This window comes from Neolamprologus brichardi, chromosome 5, assembly GCF_056152115.1.
Source record: "Neolamprologus brichardi isolate AB-2024 chromosome 5, ASM5615211v1, whole genome shotgun sequence".
Classification (NCBI taxonomy): domain Eukaryota; kingdom Metazoa; phylum Chordata; class Actinopteri; order Cichliformes; family Cichlidae; genus Neolamprologus; species Neolamprologus brichardi.
The window spans coordinates 6,448,635-6,468,300 of NC_142108.1; the positions used below are offsets into that span (position 1 = coordinate 6,448,635).

The window sequence follows — 19,666 nt, forward strand, 5'->3', positions numbered from 1 at the left end:
AATTAACAGTGGGAGCAGAGAGCTACACTTACCTGGCAGTCGAAATCCTGAAAGTTGCGTGCATTCTGCATGAAAAGGAAAAGAGGAGAGTTAAATGTAGCGTAGTATGCTAAAGCTGGTAATCACTCTTAATGTGTTTGTGTAACCCCACCAGATGGATGGCAGTGCGGTGCAAGATGTATACATGTGTGCAGACAAAATGGCAATAACCCATGTCTGATTACATTTATATCCATGTCATTCATGCAGCTCCTCACGGAGCTGTTGATAACTTGTCATTAGCTCCTTAGTTTAACAGCATCGAAACTAAAGTCTTTGCTTCACATAATATATGTGATGGTGCACAATTCTGACGTTTTTATGTTAATTTGCGTTGATTGAGGCCTGAGTGGGCAGCCGACCACAGAAAAGATGCCACTGGGATTGAGTTGCAGGAGAGACCAGTGGGGTGTACATGCTTTTAAACGGAGATGGTTTCTACAGAGCGGTCCTTTTCTTCTTCTAACTGCCTGTGCAGCAGAAATCTGGATACAAATCCACCACTATAATGTAAATAAATGCTGAAATAATGTTGAGATGTGATGAATGTAATGCAAGTAAATGGGGTTGCTTTGATTTTTAATGTTGGGTGAACTACAAAATCTCTATTGGAGTGGTTAAAGAAATATGGATAGATTCACTGCACCATGTCAATCATCACACTTTACAGGGCATCTTGAGTGCAGTCAGGTGACTCAACATATTAAAGAGACTTTTAAACAGCTTCTTCTACATAGTCTGGGACGGGAGACGGTGCAATGAAGCTCCTATGGTTACAAAGATGAGCTAAAATGAACAGCAGCCGATTATGCGTGCCATAGACACGACCTACATATTAAAAATCAGTAAAGGCTTGAGTAAAGCTGTGGTGCCACAAGACAAAGGGGGAAAAAAAGTCTTGTCCAAGTCACTCAGCTTAACCATTTCTTTTACATCTAACAAGTTAACTGGAAATACTGACAGCTTGGTCTCCTTATAAATATCAGACCTTAAAGAAAACTAAGATATGAACTACACTGTGATTGGCCAAAAACATTTTTTTGTTTTAGCCTATTGAATGTGTCTCTATTGTTGTCGCCACTAGTGCAGTAGATACAAAACTAATTATCAGGTTTCCTCATTTCACCTAATAGGCCTGTTTTGCTTTTATTAAAGGCACTTTAATGCCATACTAAATGACAGCATACATTTATAACCTTCGCTGGCTACCTAGGTGCTCTGAGCTTGACCGGTGTAATAAGAAATTATCAGTTGGCAGTCAGAACCAGTTTCCACCACTTTTACAGAAATGAGGATCCTCCTTCATCATTGTTATCACATCATCAACATCATCTCAATCCACTTTGAAGACTCATCTGTTTAATGAGCTGACCACTAGGTGGAGTGAGAGGTCAGTGCCAGTCTCCTCTATTTCAATGATTTCCATGATGCATTTTCCCCACTCTGTCTTCTAACATATTACATTTACCTTAAGTGGCATAGAGCACACTCAGAGAAATGTTCTCACTCTTCAAATCCACCCCTGAGGTGACGCAATCCCCTAAGAGCCGATACATAATCACACACTCCTCCCTCTGAGGCACGATATGCTCCTGACTGTGTCAGTGATCGGGGTACAGAACAAAACAGACACATCGTCATCGTCATCATTATTGTTCTAATCAGTTAATCAGGTGTTGAGAATGAAGGCGGGAAGAAGGAAAGACAGGTAGCGCTTCTTGTCTCTTTCTGCTTTTATTGTCTCTCACTCGCTGCAAACTTTCAAGCTTCAGAAATAAAGGAGATGAGTTTCTTTTAGCTTTTCCTTTGATCTCTTTACCTCCTTGCCAGACTGTTTTCTCTGCCTCTGTTATTCTCTCATTGCTTCATTCTGTCTACAACCCCTTTTGCCGCCGCCCCCCCCATTCCCTTTACACTTGAGCATATATGAATAATTCACTTTGATGAACGGCACTGCAGAGCATGCATGACTAGTGTATTAGTGTATGTATTTTCCTGGGAGTGCTGTAGTGGGTGCTTATTCATTTTTAGGAGACAACACATCTGTTCATTTTATGTGTATGGTTACAAAAAGTTAATGTTGTTGCCTCTACAGCTTGTCATCACCTTGTTCTCGCTGCAACTCACCTTATTGGTCAGCAGCGGCTTGATCTCAGTCAGCTGTACATCCTGGAGCTCATCCATCTTCCTGTTGGATCACTCGAAACCACTGTCCAAGAAGGAAAAACGAAACATTTTCATCAGGAGGAGGACCGCGTGCTCCCAAAGACACTTAAAATCTCAGATTAAAAGATGTCCATCTTTCTATCTTGCCTTTTTAAAATTCACACTAGCGCTGTGATACTTGCGCTGTTATAAGAGTCAGACACAGAGGCCAAAAGGCCTCATTTCTGCTCCACACAGGTAGTGAGCAAACGCAAATATGTATCAGGCCAGATTTAGCAAAAAGTCCTGAAGGCCACCTCATTTGTTTTCCCCTTGAAGCCAGCCATTTGTCCCTGCTCGTAATTACTGAACAAGAATCCTGACACAGAAGTGTCGCCCTCCCCCACTTTCCCTGAAATGCTACCTATTTTGCCCCCCTGTTTGCACAAGGTGAGGACAGGAAGTAGCATTGAATTACTTGGCCATTCCTAGAAGCGTGGCTCATGTTGCACATAGCAGCAGATGGAGGCTCTAACTCTTCTAGGTCAATGCTTACAACCGGCAAGCTAAAACCACAGCAGACAGCCTTTCTATAGATGGACGGCATTAAAAGAACAAACACACACTATGCTAGGAGAAACAAGCAAGACGTGTAGGCAAATGCAATTGGATGGAAGACCGGCCAACTGCTACCTTTTAATCACTTCCTGAATCCAAGCCAACCCCCCTTGGAATGACATTGAGCTGCTGGTATCAGATAACCTTCAATTGGTTAGAGAAGAGTCAAACAGCCAGCAGGAGACACCAGAATAGATGACGTCACGCCATGTTTGTTTTACCAGCAGTTTCACCCTGCAATTGCCTGACAAAGGTCTAAACCCACATCTGCCTGCTGATGCATGAATCGGCTCAGGGGTCGTACTGGACTAATAACAGATTTCAAATTGCATGGGAAAAAGCCAGGGAAGCAGATGGCAACAAGTGAGCACAATCCTCAAATTACATAAAAAAAACAGTTCAGAGAAAGAAAAAAATATGTGGAAACATCCAGGATTGGAAGGACTCAGCGATCAGTAAATGGGGAGTGAAAACATGCCAGGCAAAATCCCTGCTGACAAATCCGGCTCGGGAGTGGAACTAAATAATATTTAGACAAGTGAACAAGGAAAAGAAGAAAAACAAATATTCTGCATGCTTGAGCAGATTGGGTGTATTGGTCGGATCAATCCAATACTTCCTCAGGCCGTCACAGAAAGGAAGGAGGCAAAGACCTGCTTTATTTGTAGCTGGCTAGTAGGGTAATTGAAGTGTTTAGTGCGACGGGGGTCAAGGCAAGCTTAAACGGACAGGCTGACTGGGTGGCTTTCATAGCCTAACCCCACTGACCTCACCGCCTTCTATCCTCTACACCAGCAATATTACAGAAGCAGAACGCTTGCTTTTATCTTGAAAACTGCTCAAATGCTCTACACCTTTCTTGTGAGCGACTTGCTTTGTGCAACCTGGCGTTGCACAAAAATCAGCCTCTCTTAGACATGCACTGTTCATTAATCTCACAGCATTTGAATTTGCGCTTTCCTGTATAAGCTTGGACCCAGTAGCATATACATGTCACCTTCAAAACAGCACAGCAGCTCTGAGTGCATATTATACCAAGGCAGGCTCACACACTGAATCTTCAGTTGCTCAGCTCATCATCGCTTTGTAAAATGTCCTAAACAGCCACGACAGGAGAAAGAAAAATAGGTACACTAACATTTTTACTGGGTTTTAGAGTGTGGCTGTGATGGGTAAGGTTAAAACAATTGATCGCTAACAACTTTACAATCAAAATATTGCCAGAACATTAACAATAGCAGAAGTCAGTTTGTTGCTTCCAGCTGTTTTTAGAAGTCTTTTTTTCTATGTTTTCCTTTACATGCTTACTTCACTTACTGAGAGCATCACAAAGCTGTCACGGACCCGGTCCCGGGGACTCGGGGTCCGTGAACAGTGTGGACCTTTATTATTATTATTATTATTATTGGATGTGTGTTTGCTGCACTGTGCTCTTGTGTTCCATGCTGGTGTATGTACGTGTGTGTGTGGCTGGAGGATGAAGGACAGCCACCTGCAGGCCTGATGGGTGTGGCCCTGCCAGCTGCTGGTCACGCCTAGGCTCCCACACACCTGCTTCTGATCAGGCTCTTCGGGGGAGCTACTTAACAGAGCGATGGAGCTTCCTCCGGCGCAGGATCGTTGAGTTAGACTCCATGTCAGTGTCTCAAGTACTGTTAAGTGTATGCCTGCTGGAGTGGTGCCATAACGGCTGCGTCTGTTGTTTTTTCCTCAGGAGAGCGGAACACGGGACTGCAGGACGCACGGGGTGTGCGTAGGCACAGGAGCAGAGAGCACGGAATACCAGCACTTGGGAGAAGGCACGACACAGGAGTTGAGGGAGCACTCTGGAGACTTATTGTGTGGTGTACATTTACCCCCACTGTAAATAAATGCACTGTTCATTGCACTAAGTCCAGCGTTTGAGTCCTTTCTCCAACATTCCCCACGGCTTGCCCTGGCAAACCGTGACAAAAGCAGAGTGAGAGAGTTGGACGTATTTCTGCACATGGCATAGTGCAACATCAACAAGGTGTGAAAGATTTGATCACTGACTTCCTCAATTCACAAAGGTGAGCAAGTAGCTTCTCTGTTATCGAGGTGACTTCCTAAATATAGAAGCCGAGGCAGGAAAACTCACAATGTCACGAGGGTTACCTGCCTCACTCTGTCACTGTTGTGGATATATGTGAATGAAGCAGAGAGGAACACTAACGTAACGCTAAGTCGACCTCATCTAAATGACAAAATGCCATCATTTATCAGACTGATGAAGCCGGAAATGTTACATATCATGTGACTGTAAATTGGGTACAGACTAGCTGTATCCCAGAGCAGCTCTGCTGGTCTCATAGCCCCTTGTAACAATGCAGGTAAAGAGCACCAGATCACATTTAGAAACATCCACTGCCTTCACCACCCTTTTCCTGCCTACTCTATGTCTGAGCTACCATTCAGCATCTACAGCTGTTGCCATAGAGACAAAGCTGGTTGCTGATGTTTATTCTAAACTGGGATAGACCCACGGGACAGATGTAAGGCAAAGAAACAAGGGGAATAGATAATGGTAGAAATGAGAGCTGCCGAAACACGTTTTGAGCTTCATTTCCTTCAGTGCCGTGGAACAATGCTCGAGTGTAACACATACATGTTATCTCGATGATAGCAAAGAATTCTATAACTGTAACAGGAAATGATTCCCAGGCTACAGCAGGGAAATTCACTTTGCAGCTTGCAAGGTTTGTCCCACATTCACACCGCACCATGGATGTGGAGGAGGATGGGGGAAGGATTCAAAGTGCTGATATGGAACAAGATCTTCCTGCCTTAACAGTATAACCATCTGTTGTAACCGATCACTCTTAACAAATTCTCTCTAATACCAGGTTCTGTTTTACTCAGCTCCACCTGCATTAATACGAGTAACACCAGATTACATGCTGGATCTCACACTTTAATTTCCCACATCTGTGCTCTTCAGGTTCTTCGGCCTGAAAAAGCGTGTTGCTTTTAGGAGAGCCTCATCGCCAAGGATAAATATCAGCTCACACAACGAGGAAAGGAGCAGGCAACAGAGGATCCTGCAGAAAGTGTGTCAAGAGAAAGCCCACACGAGGCTCTTTCTACACTGAAAAGGTCATCTTTCATTATATTCTAGAGTCAGCAGTGTCTCTGAGAGACCAGGAGGTCTTCCAATTCTGGCAAAATGACTTTATTGGAAGAATTGCAAAGACATGCTGAAATCTGTCAGTTTAATAAAGGGATAACTCATTTACCATCGCCCCCCCCCCCTCCCCGTTCTTCTGCTGGCAAGCACTCCTGCCTACCTCACACAGAACATCCTGAGCTTTAAGCAGAGACAGAGCCAGTCTTTGCTTTAACAGTGAGACGCAGGCGCCTGAATACATCCGTGTGTGGACACAGTGGCGCATGCCAAACACTTCCTTGAGATATACCTCGTCTTTGCCAACAAAAGGAGTCCTGTAGCGGCCATGTCAGCAGGCATCCCTGAGTGATTGATGAGCAAATCCCCCTCCTCCCACTTTTTCCTCACTCCCTCATCCTCTCCTTCTCTGCACTCTCTCTATCTTTTCCCTTTTCTGCTCATCTCCATCACACCTTGGGCCATCAGGAACTGTTTGCAGGCAACTGAAAGCCCAGCTGTGCCACCCCTTAACTTCGCCCTTTTTCACCATGGCAACAGTGACTTCAGATTTACTTGTTTACGTCATGGCCGCACTTTGACTCTGGCCTCTCTGCTTTCGTGCTGAATATCAGCATAGTGACCTCATATTAACGTGTCTCCAGGGCTACGAAGACCCTGACTCAGCCATCAGGTGTACTGCTATGGCGATAAACAATGAAATCCTATCGACTCACTGTCATCCGGCATGGTGGGAAGAGGATTACGGCAATGACGGTGGGGTTCAAATGAAGGACTAATTAACAGCCCCCAAGAAAACCAATTAAAAAAACCAAAGTGCACAAAATGTTACAAACATGGTTTTAAATTTAATTTTTATATAGAAAACTACAAAAAAAAGTTTCAGTTCTTCTGCATTGCTTCTGATTTACAGTTCTACACATTTTAAGCATTTCAACAGTACAAAAATCATCTTAGTCATTGGTAATGTGTCACTTTGCCCTACCACACATTGCCTTTTTAAAATTCAGAATCCTTATGGTTTATTTATCTTAATGACTTTAACTTCAAACTCTCCTCTTAGGCTGATCTAAATTCATTTGAAGTTTGTTTTCTGTGGTATGTAAAAGGGATTCTTGCTTAAAAGCAGCGAATATTTATTTTCGTGTTTTGATCCTCTGAAAGTCGGTGCTGCAGAAGTTTTCAGCTCGCACAAAAAAAAATAAAAAAGACAAAATTTGCAAAGAGTAGTGGTGGATCACACTAAAGCTCTGTGCAGGAACTGTATCCTCCATAGAACAGCGCGTTTCTAAACTGATGATGCTTGACAGGTCAGCACGCTCTCTGTGAGAGTTTAAGGTCTTTGGTGAACTCGGGTGCGTTTTGATTTTTTATGACCACACATCATTTCACACAGAACAAGAGGGACAGTTCAGCAAAGCCTTCAGATCCCCTATAAGTCTCACCTTAATCCTCAAGAAACTAAGCTAATTTAGTGAGTGAAATGACAGACTAAAGTCAGGGATCAGAAATGGAAATTTACGGGCGCTTGCTGTGTGTGCAGGTGACCATGTGCCACATGACTGAAAGGCAGCAGCTCGAGTTTAAATCTGGCCTGAAAAACTTTCCTGTGTCTTCCCCTATGGTCTCTTCACTGTTCAATAAAGGTGAAAATGATAATAAAATGTAAGCTTATAATTTTAAAATCATACATATATTTCCTGGGCCCACACAACTTTCCAGTGGGCCAGATCCTGGTAAAAAAAGAAGATGAAGAAGCAGAAACACTTCCATAGTAAAAAGAAATATCATGGTATGTATAAACATATGTCTGGGCTCATTTCTCCTTCCCCTGGTGCTGTTTTGAGTGGCAGTTTTTGTCGTTTGGATTTTATTAAAATTGTATTGACTTTATTCCTTGATAAAGCTTCTTCTTCTTTTGCTCTCAGCATTTTTATTCTAAAGTGAAATGGCTACTTTCAGTTTACTGATCTGATCGTGCTGACAGCTCGACTGCCCGGAGCGAGGCCTGTAATCCTGGAGGAGCTGCAGAGGTGATGATGGGGGTTCAGAGCCGGAGCCATTCCAGCAATCATCATGGGGTTATGTGAGGTCCTTGGACAATAAGATGGACGCGCCTGGCGAGCTGACTAAGACCCAGGAACACTGTGTAATTTTATTGTGTTGCATATTGTGTTGCAAATGAGACTACACTCACAGTTCCCTAACCACAGTGTAACCATATCTGGCTCCAGGACTTTTTGCATGTGGTGGGTAATTACTGTGGAGGGACTGCACTCTTTGGAAATTAAATGTGGTGTAGTCCCAGGCATGTTACTACAAAGAAACATTTTTTGGCCTTAATATTGAACTATGAGTGGAATGAATCCATCTTACTTGCCTAAGGATTTCTCTTCTGTGGTTGCTGTCAGAATCCAGTATCTACTCTGAATCATCCAGTTGGAATCAAAGTGGATTCTTCCATCAGCTGACGCAGAGATCATGCAAACAACTGTGGCTGTGGCCAAAAGTTATAGATAATAAAAGGAAAACCTCTGAACCACGTGATCTTTTCAGACAGGCAGTGCCAAAAGGACAGATACAGAAACTCTTATTTATTTTTTCACATCTTTACTTGGCTCCAATATATGCAGATTTAATTTATTGAGCTTTTTAAAAGTTATTTCACTATTTGGTATTTTCTATTTAATTGTGCTCTTTTTCTGTAATTTTTACCTTCTTTTTTGTCATATTGCATCTAGTTACTCTATTTTAACGTTGTTTTTACAGGTTCGTTTAGCCTTCAGTGTCATTCCCAAAAACTTACAATTAGAAATGTTCCTAAAAAAAAAATCCATGGGAACAGTACAATTGGAATTAAGTGGGAAGCATTAGATAAACTGACAGAGAATGACCGCTTAATATTTTAGCCGCTATAACACAAAATGTCCCAACCTTTGGGGAAAATTTAAGGATATTTTATTATCTGATAAATAACCCAGTTTGGTTACTGGAATGTTAACGGGCTTCAGGGCAGCATCCAACGGAATATCTCGTTCTTGACTTGGGCCTATGACCAACTCACTTCCACTGAGGACGCAGACTTATCTGCCCATCTGCCAAAATGTTACAATCACAGAGGAACACAAGCATGTCTGTCCTCAACTAAAACTTCTGTCCTCATTCAACACTTCAGCGATCTTCACATCACAATAGAAAACAGGCTAGCACAAATTCCACTAGCCTCCTGCCAGCCATTCAGAGAGCCCGACATCCATGTCTGCTCCTCTGTTTTCAATTTCGGGGTAAGCACAAATCTGTGTAAACAACTTCGCCTAACCCGGGCACTGGTGCGGTGATGCCCTATTCAAGTGGAATCTTTCTAGTGTACAGTTACTAGAAATTTCCTTATCCTCACTTTTTGTAAACAGGCAAAGCCGGTGTTTATAGTTCTGAGTCTTTAGAGGCGACAATCCGCACCGGAGTAAAGCTAATGGGCTGTGACAAGGCTCAGTTGCAGATTATTGCTCTAACTGGGGTCATTTGGTAAGAGAATTAGAGGAAAAATCCATTCGTTTTGCATTTTAGACCCCCCCCCCCCCCCCCCCCCCCCTCCCCTCCCAGCCTAGTCCCCTTGTTAGGTCACTAACAATGTAACTGACAGAAAGAATTTAAACTGAGAGAGATAATACCTGGGAGGAAATCCGATCTGGAGTCTGAGATGTTTTGTTCTCCACTGTGGGAAAAGCTGACCTATAACATGAAGCATCTCCTGCAGATACTGTCAGCAAACCCACACAGATGAACGAGCACAGACACACACTGGCATGCACGCGCACTCGCACGCAGCTCCCCGTGGTTCATGTCTGCGTAATTAAATGACAGCTTGCTCTCCTGAGGCTCCATCATTCTCCTTACAGCTTCTATTATTCTCCTGATACAAGCTGGCAGAAGAGTTTTTCTTCTTTTGACAAAATGAGAAAAATACTATAATGAGACATGTTGCTGACATTTTTCTCAGGATTCAGTTGAAAAGGTATATTTTTATCCAAAATCCCAAATGTGGGGCAACACCCATAGCTGGTTTTGACATTAAACTTCTAAACAATGGCTTAGGCTCTGTAATAAATGAATACATGCCAATATGCATTAGGGCTGCCACAAATGATTATTTTGATAGTCGACTAGTCACCGATTATTTTTGCAATTAGTCGACTAATCAGATCATCATCCATTGGACGTAAAACGTACAGCTTTTTGCACCAGCAGCATCTGCTCTTATATAACTATCATTAGCTTACAGCTTTAAGTGTTTAACGTATGTGCTAACTAAAAATAAAGACAAGATGATAGTTTATTACATTTTAATGAAATTTGCAGGTTGTTTCGGTGAAGTTTAATAAACTCCTTGCTATCTAAAATATAACGGGACACTGGAGTATATTCTCGAGCATCTCACACTTCTGATAATCAGTTGTCTGCTTGACATTTATTCAGCTGTGTAAAAACTATAACTTTAATCTCAGCCAAACCGATTTACTCAGGAACAAATAAAACACTGAAAAAAAGCCAAACAATAACATTTTTAAGTTATCTAAGTGACTTATATATATGTTTAACCTGAGTAGCGAAAGACGGCGGTGGGTTTGAAAACGATTTGCCTGGAGTCCGGTGTTCTCACGTGCTCTAGAGAGCTTTGCCCCCGGCTAGCTATCGAGCTAGTGGGTAACAGACGTCTCCGAAAACGTCAGAGCGCTTTTGAAAATATGTGGTATCTTGATAAACTGAGCAGATATTTGAGGTTTACACAGCTACATTCTCGCCTGAAAATATGTTTAACGTTTATTTTGTGACCCAGAAAGAATAATAAGAGTAATATTAAAACTAACTAGCTGCCGCCATTGCTGGAAACTGAGCTGGGCTGCGCTATGAATTCTGGGACACAGTTTCTTCTTCTTCTTCGGGGTTTAACGGCAGCTGGCATCCTTGTACATGCAGTGCTGCCATCTTCTGTTTCAGTCCGTTATTACACTCTTAAATCCTACTACTTATTCCTGCGTCTTTTGTGATCTTACAAAGCTTCAAACGAGTCGACTATTAAATCAGTCGTCGACGATTTTGATAGTCGACGTAATCGTGACTAGTCGACTAATCGTGGCAGCCCTACTATGCATAGATGATCACTGCATGGGAAAGCCTGCCAGAGAGAAGCTATTTCAGGGCAGTTAATAAGACAAACAAATCTACCACCTCCTTGTTTGATCCTTCTAGGACTAAAAAGGTCTAATAAAAGCTAAAAGCTGCATTACTATAATTGACTCACCCATCTTTGAGAAAGGAATCTGAAGACGCACTGACTCAGTCATTACTACATTTAATATCCTGTGCCTCCGGACAGTCATTACTCAAAATGCAAGTGATAAAAATATTGCAGAGGCTGTACTTGGAGGGCTCACGGGACATTACACACATAGGAGCAATAAGGTTTAAGACCTATTCACCAGACAGAATATGTCCACAGAAGACTCACGACCTTGTCCTCTGACCAGTTACGTTCACTCTCGATGAACATAACATCGCTGTCTGTGATAAAAAGCTTTAGCGACACTGTAGTCAGTGCACTCATCTGCCTGCCAAAAAAAGAGGCCCCTCTTCTAATGACAGATATCTGTAAAAAGGTAAACACACCTATTTACACACACGCAATTTCAGACAACTAAAAGCTTGCATACTTAAAAAACACTAACACACAATCCAGTTTAGCAGGGCTTCACTGGCATGAAAGACACTATAGTGGTAAAGCTACTTCAATAGCCAACAGCTGCATGTGGGGAGTGTGTTCACTGAAATAAGATCCAATGAAAATGATATATAATACACATGTAAATGACATTAAACTGCTTAGCACAGCTATAAGCCTACAGACAAAGGTATCAAAGAGACAGACTGTCTCCCCAGCAGCAGGAGCACTAAACAGGCCACAAAGCACTACCTTAATGAGAGCACATTAACCCCATGCCCCACCAGCACGGACACTATGTTGGCAAAAACGAGGTGAGCTCTAGAATGATGACTACAGCTGATTTTATATTATAGCTAACATAAAATACCATTGGTAAATTATTTAGTATTATCAGTATCACTGACAGTATATCATTCTGCATGTAAAAGAAACAAACATATGAATCACAAAACTAAAAGCACACAAACCAATATCTGATTCGAGGAACACTCAAATACAGATGCTTATATTATTGCTGAGCATTTTTCCCCCCCAATTATTAATAAGGAGACAAAAAGTTAACATTTATAGCAGATAAGATGCAAAGCAGTGTAGGCGCATGTTACGTTTCTAGATGTTCTTATTCCGCTCTCTCTCCTTTGTGCATCTTACATCTGTGTTGGCAACCATAACGCAAAGTGCTGTGAAACTGAGCACTCCAGCATCACCTAAGATCTGTAACAGTATCTCACGATATGAGCGATATGAGATCTTATTTTTTTAAAAAAGAGCCTAGAAGAGTTTAGCATTAGTAGCATAAAGCCTGAAGCCTCCATTGTGGTGTCTGACAAATTTCCGAGCCACGAGGCTAAGAGTGATCACTATCTGATAACTTAATGGCAATTCCCAGTTGATATGGCCGTGACCACTTGAAAAATCTCAACGTATTGCCTAACTTTACAGTCAATATATGTATATGTATTGTATGTGTTAAAAAAAAAGAAGGTGAGCAAAAAGATATATTGCACTTTGAAAGCTTGGTATTTACACCTGTCCATCGAATGGCGAAACTGACACGGGGAAGGCTGCGATAATTAACTGGACCGATTAATAAGTCTATCACCAGCATGGACACTTATGCACATGTCTAATCCTGTAGAGCAGCTAAGTGCAAGAAACCATCTTATTACTCAGCGAGTGCTTTTAAAGGATTCCTTAAGGAGGCCACTTTACCTGCTAATTGTCTTATGAGATTGAAGAGCACCATCTGGCAGATTTGATTCATAACAGCACATCTACTGGCATAATCAGCATGTTTTACATCTTACATGAAGACGCACATGCGAGAGAAAATCTCAGAGGACAACTGGCTGGCTCCCTAAACACAGTGCTATGGTTTGTAAAATTACTTTTCATAACGTTTAACCTAAATTTACTTCACTAATGCAGACCCAGAGACCAACAGTAATATTTTCCACTGGTGTTCTGATGTTTCAGACCAGCAAACTGGAAACTCAATTTATCCATTATGCAGTTGTGGATTCGGGTGTTTGCAAGAGGGAAGCTGGGATATGAGTCAGCCCTCCCCATGCCCCACCCTCCTCACTACATTGTACTATATAGTCAAGCATCTATTCTGGTCTTCGTTTATAAATAAAGTAGTAGTCCTTGCACTAAGCTGCAACTTTATGAGAGCCTTAGTGGGCAGTGTGACCGGACCCCTGTGACTATATTAAACTGCATAGTGTAAAGTAAACACATCCAAATTTTCAAGTGTAATCACTAGAGACCAACATAATTTAACACTGCTTTAACTCGACACTGATGCTAAGATACCAAGCCGCATCCTCCGGGACTGAAAAATGAAGCCACCGTTGAGGTGTCAGAAACTGCACTTCCTCTAATAATGACTGGAAGTTAACTCGTCAAGTGGTTGGCGTTTTAATGATATTACCTAATGAATAATATGGCCTCCTGGAGTTTGTGCTTCAGTTTTAAGCTAATTAACACTTGATGACGCTTCTGTCTCATAAACATACTAGTCTGGCCGGGATTTTAAGACTGGATGATAGCAAAGTACAAGCACTACGGATGAGGTTCATATGATTGCTCCTATTAGTCCTCCTTGATTCTTTGGCTTAACATCATAGTTAGTCCTACTTGTGGAGCTGATTGGCTAATTGTGAATCCCCCTGCTGCTGCATTGGACCAGCTGCTTTTTCAAATGAGAAACTTTAATTTTTCCATCGGAAGAATCAGTCAACAGCCAACTCCATTGCATGAAGTTGGCTGATTGATAAAAAGACTGGTAGGATCAAAAGACCTGAACCAAAGCAACATCAATTTGGACCAGAGCTGAGGTGTAACACAACCGACCTGTGCGTGTCTTCATTTGTAATTGAACAGCCATGAGAACGGAAACATAATGGACTTACGCACTTTAACAAATTTCCCACGTGTGGGACTAATAAAGGTTATCTTATCTTATCTTTGACTTCCTCGCTTTTTAAAAACAGATGAAACCATTTATTGTGATAGAGACTTCGCAGATTTCACCCTCCTCTAGAAAAGTTCTCTGTGCATTTATAATGTATGTCACAAACACGCATATGAATTCACTTCATCTTTCCTTTAACTCCACAAAGCCCCGCGGGGCACTGACCCAGACGATCCTTTCAAACAATGACAAACAGACTTAATAAGAAAACAGTATTGCAGAAAACAACTGAGTTGCTGCAGTGCAGCTGGGTGATATGGGGGGAAATCATATATCAGAAGTCACTGCATAGTTGGGAAACTTAGACCATTTTACATCTTCCAACTATGTTAAAAAATATAACGTTTCACTGGCGAATTTAATGTATCCCTAAAAAATATAAATCAAGTCTTGCAGCATTTTGTTAGCGTTCTGTTTCCATAAATGAAGTAGCTTGACTATAACATTAAGCTATCATCTTTAAACTGGAATATTTTTTTAGACAACACGTTTTTTTCTCCTTCATGGTGCAGGACACCTTGGGGAGAGAAATAGTCTGCAGATGCAGACGGAGCACAGTTCTGGAAAAATTGTTTTGCAGCATAGAGTGACAGAAGACATGCAATTACTAGCATGGGTTTACATACAACATTAAACTACATCAGCACAAATGCTGTCTCATCCCATACTTCATTATAAAACATATTAACATACCTTAAAAAAAATCAATATACTGCCCAGGCCTAAGCTGTAGCTTCATGACAGACACCATTGATGAATCAATAGACATCAGAATATACAGGTCACATAAAGGACGCTTAATGACGGGTTACAAGGGGAAAAAAATATCGCTGCTAAGGGACGAAGGACGAGACAGCTGTGTCTTGATAAATTAGCTCTGATAGCTCAGATCGAGGTGTGAGTTTGACTGAATGAGTCTCTCCTGGCTCCGCTCCTCCTGGTATCTGGCTATAAATTGGCCGAATGGCCAGGCCTGTCTGCCCTGCACTCAGCGCTGCTAATAGAGTACCTGCCCCACTCTGCTACGCTAGGCTAGCTGCGGCTCAGTCTATGGGGATTTCCTTTGCCATGCTCAGTTGTGCAGGAAGCCTAAAGAAAGAAAGTGGAACACAGAAACAGTATGTGTGTGCGCGAGTGTGTCTGTGTCCGGGGTCACAGCTGGTTGATGTGAAGAGGCAGAGTTTCCAGAAGAGCAGAGTCCTGCTGGAGGCTCAGCAGGATCTGGAGACTGCGGTCAGGCTGGTTGAAGGGCACCTGTGAACGCAGCGGCGAGGCCATCTGTGTGGCACGGAACCTAACTTTCTCAGACACGCGCATGCACGGCACATCAGCGTCACTTCAACAAACTAGGGGAGGGAAACACAAGATACTGTTTCCATAAAACATTAACAGAGCACAGAGACATGAGAGCCCTTGTATCCAGAGACAGTGAAGACCTCTGCCTGTGAAAACACAGCGAGCTTCGAATGAGGACAACTCTCAGTATGTTTCAGTGTAAGAATCAGTGCTAAGAGGCCTGTTGCCTCACAGGAACACAGCCTCTGCTAATAGAGTTATCTGTGTGGTCAGCTTGGCTGTCACAATGACTGATCGCTGACAATTCAATTTCCCAGAGAAACACAGAGGTGGCTCCTCTGGCGCCTTCCCTTGGCGAATGTTCGCTGTGGAGGCTGGCGGTGTCCTTGGCAACCACAGGAGGGGGAGGTACGCCCCCCCCCCCTCCAGATCCAGCTCAGCTGGTGGCACAGCTGAAATCGAGCGACCTTTTCCACCATCATTTGCATAAACTCATATTCTTCTTATCACAACAACCAATGAGGAATTCTTCAACAGCTGGCTTTGACTCTACGACTCCAGCACGCTGACTTTAAGTCCAGCGAGAAAACATCAGACGAGTGATAAAAAGATGTCGACTATTCATCTCTTCCTAATATGTAAAAACAACAATACATGTACACGTGCAAACGTGAAACAAACAACTCTCGCCGAGTCTAAAGGGTCCAAACCTCTCAAAGTATGATCCCTAAGTTTTTAGATCAGTGCTCGCTGCGTCTCATGTGTGAGAGAATTTATCAGCTTCCAGCAGAAACATGGATCGAGGGGGTCCTGAAACTACCAGGGCGCTGCATCTCCCATATGCTTCGTCACATTAAAGCATCTAAGTGTCTTGGGTGTCCCTGTGACCATAAAGCAAACGGAGGATGAAACCGCTCATACGGCTCACAGCCTATTGTGAGGCGCTATAACTAAAAGCCGCGTGCTGCTGTTAACACTTTTAAGTTCGGAGAGCCTGCTGTGTGATGTGTGCCAGCTTATATGGATCTATGACAAACAGGGATTTGGAATATCCCCCCCCAATCTGGATTAGTGCATACAGCTTCTTTTCCGCAGAAATTCAACAACCACCTTCAGACAAACGAGAGGAACAGAGAAAACTGAGGGTTAATGTGATGGCATCTGTGCAGATGTGCTCAATATGTGATCCTAAATGAAAAGCGGGGAGACGGGGACAGTCCAGAGGTCAAACCTGGCTTGCATCCAACTCTTTGGATCAACAAGCTTACCACCTGTGCTTCTCCTCGCCTCACTCCCACCTGCTGATTTGGCCGCCGATGTTGATAAGGAAAATGGAGATGGAGCCCTCCTTCTAGCAGGGATGGGATCCAGCAGATAAGAAAGTGTTGAGAAAACTATGTAGAAGACAGCGCAATTGCCTCACACGAAGAAAGTCAGCTCGCAAACTGCCTTGGATGTTTTGCCTTTCGCAGCTCGTCATAAGGAAACTTATCCTCCGTTATATCCACGCAATAAAAACAAACCGAGCAGGGACTCAGCGGTAGACTGGGATGAGATGGAAATTTAAGAGATGAACCCGGAGCAGAGGTTTACATCCATCATCTGTTTTCTCCAGGCTTTGTACAGCTTCAATTACAGATGCTGTTACGAAAACACAGCAGCAGCGCAGAGGACAGAGCCGGACTGAGAAAGAGACACACGGGATAATGTTTACATTGCTCGCCTTGCTGGGGATTTAAAAAAAACAACAAAAAAACTATAATAATGTGCTGGCTGTATGTTTTTACTGCCAACTGACTAAGGAGGAACAGGATGAGGATGTATTGTCAACAAAGGTTTTAGGCATTTTCCATTATAAGAAGAAGTCACGGTAAACGTCTGTGCCTGGCACGGGTTATGTTTGGCCCTGCGGGGCCGGGAATCCAAAGGTGAAAAGCGAATACTAGACAAGACTGACTGTCAGCACAGTGGCTTAATTACTGTCTCCATCTGAGCAGCCAGTGTTATTTCCTGACATTCATCCCTGCCAATGCTGCAAGAAATCCTCTTCTGCACAACAGCAGCATTTTCTCACTTTTTATGTACTCTGTAATCCTTGTAATACATCAAGTGGAAAGTGTAATCCAAGCTGAAAGGCACCGTAAAAGTTTCACCTCTTGACACTAACAAACGGAAATTATTTTTCAGCATTTGCTTACGAGCGTTAATGCCATGTGAAGCCCGCAACGGTTTCATTTTGCCGCCTTTGCATTCACTCCAGTGAGTTTGTTTTAATTTCCGAGCGCGCGTGGGAGATGAATCACGCCACCTATTTAAAAAAAATATGGCAAAACTCTTGCGATAAACCACATAAACCGCTTATAAATTATTCAACATTTCAGCGAGGGCTCTAAGGATTACAGCCTAGAAAGACCTGATGAACACGTTGTCCTACAGATTCCAAGATGTGAAGGACAACGCGTGCATTAATCAACAACTTTTGACCCTCCCATAAGTTAAGCACAAGGTGATTCGATGTAATAATCAACCACGAGCTTAGAGCTTCAAACAATAAGGCGAAACACCCCACCCCACCCTACCTGCTATCTGCTCTGTTATTATATATACAAGCTTTCCCAATCGCAGTCAACAGTCTTCTGCAACTATAGAGCAACTGACAACAAAATCCTGGTAGTTGCGTAAGCTCTGTTCAGCCTGTTCTGACCATGTAGCACTGTTTGGGGCACTGTGGGAGATAAAATTTGTGAATTTAACGCCATCAAACTTTACATTTTAACAGTTACATATGCTACACAGGCTTTCTTACACATTTAGCACACAGGAAGAAACACAAAGGTCACAGTGACCTTCTTGTCTTTTTCTGTAGTGTTTAAATCTCCCATAAATGAAACGGTTTCAAGAACCTAATGGCAGATTTACTCTGAAAGAGTGGGACATGTGGTGGTATTTAAATACAGGCTCTGATATTCTTAGTAATGAGAAACACCTGATGCCCACTCCCTTACACTTCTCACCTGTGTGACCTTCGCCTGCGTACCAGTGACAATGTCATCAGTCACGTTATGTCTAATTATTTTTTTTTGGGGGGGGGGGGGGCTTCTATCTCGTTGAGACTGATCTGCATGGTAATGATGGGTCTGTCGAGGATAGACTGGGATAATTTGTGGAGGAGCGTGCAAAGCTGAGGGCAACACGTCCCCTCACACTGCGAGAGGTGGGAGGCCAGACATTCAACACCCGGCTTTGGATCTTTGGAGACAAATGTTTCCTGTTATAACTCAAAATAAAATTAAATCCATGCAGATAGAAATCATATTACTATTCCAGTAATTGGATGGGGGGGGGGGGGGGGGGGGGGGAGTTAAATAAAAGGCACAACTTGTATTTTTGGCGTGTTTATAATAAAAGTTGTTGTTTTTGTTTTCTTTTTATTAACAGGTAATAAGTACTAACAGGTTCTGTGCACTACATCTATTTAGCTCAAAGCTATTCGGCTAACATTTCTTTAGTTGTCACAGTCCGTTATGAGGCGTCGTGACAGGCCTAGTTGTGTTCTAACTAGCTAAAACACGGGTTGACACTTAGCAAGCACAAATGTTAACAGTGAAAAAAACAATCCCAGATCACTGGCAACAATAACTGCACTGACAAATGAAGGGAAAACAAGCTAAGCCGTTAACACAGGCGTTATGTCGCATCACAGTTGAGAGAAGCGGCTACGAACTCAATTCAGTTCAGCTGCAGTTTATTTATTTGTTGGTTGGTTTTTGGGTTTTTTCATGACTGGACCGCTCGCTCCCTGTGAGCCACTGGTGTTTAACATGTGGTTTTAACTAGTCCTCTAACGATCCTCTAACTGCTACCATCATCGATGTAACAAACGCCAGGACAGTACAGACAGCAGCACGAACAGGTTGAGAAATCCAGCGAGCTGAGGCAATCTCCTGTGGCATCGGGCACATCTGTAAGTGGTAAACGGTTATGAAAACTCACCTCGACGGTTGAAATAAGTATCCGGTGGTTTACTGTCAATTCTTCGCTGGGAGTGCTGTTGAATACCGTCGGTGAATTGTATTTCTAAGTATACAGCGAACAACGCTCGTGGCTGCCCAGCGTTTCCTCTGCCTCAACTAGTAATTCTGGGCGGAACTACACGCTGCGGCGGAGACACGGCGGAGGAGCCAATGGGAAAGAGGCGGTACCACCCACAAAGTGGGGGGTGAGAACG

The 19,666-nt window shown here is 42.9% G+C and overlaps 1 protein-coding gene across 2 annotated transcripts in view; it reads right to left on the reverse strand.

The window, feature by feature from the left end:
* The window catches only part of ndrg3a (ndrg family member 3a), a 33,796-nt gene extending 14,204 nt beyond the window's left edge, over positions 1–19,592 (reverse strand). For both annotated transcript variants that reach the window (XM_006784693.3, XM_006784691.3), the window contains exons 1-3: positions 19,432–19,592; positions 2,167–2,248; positions 33–65 (exon numbers count right to left, since the gene is read on the reverse strand). In XM_006784693.3, coding sequence (XP_006784756.1) covers positions 33–65; positions 2,167–2,223 — 90 coding nt within the window. In that variant the 5' untranslated portion in view covers positions 2,224–2,248; positions 19,432–19,592. The remainder of the gene's footprint in view (positions 1–32; positions 66–2,166; positions 2,249–19,431) is intronic.
* Between the last annotated feature and the right edge of the window lie 74 nt (positions 19,593–19,666).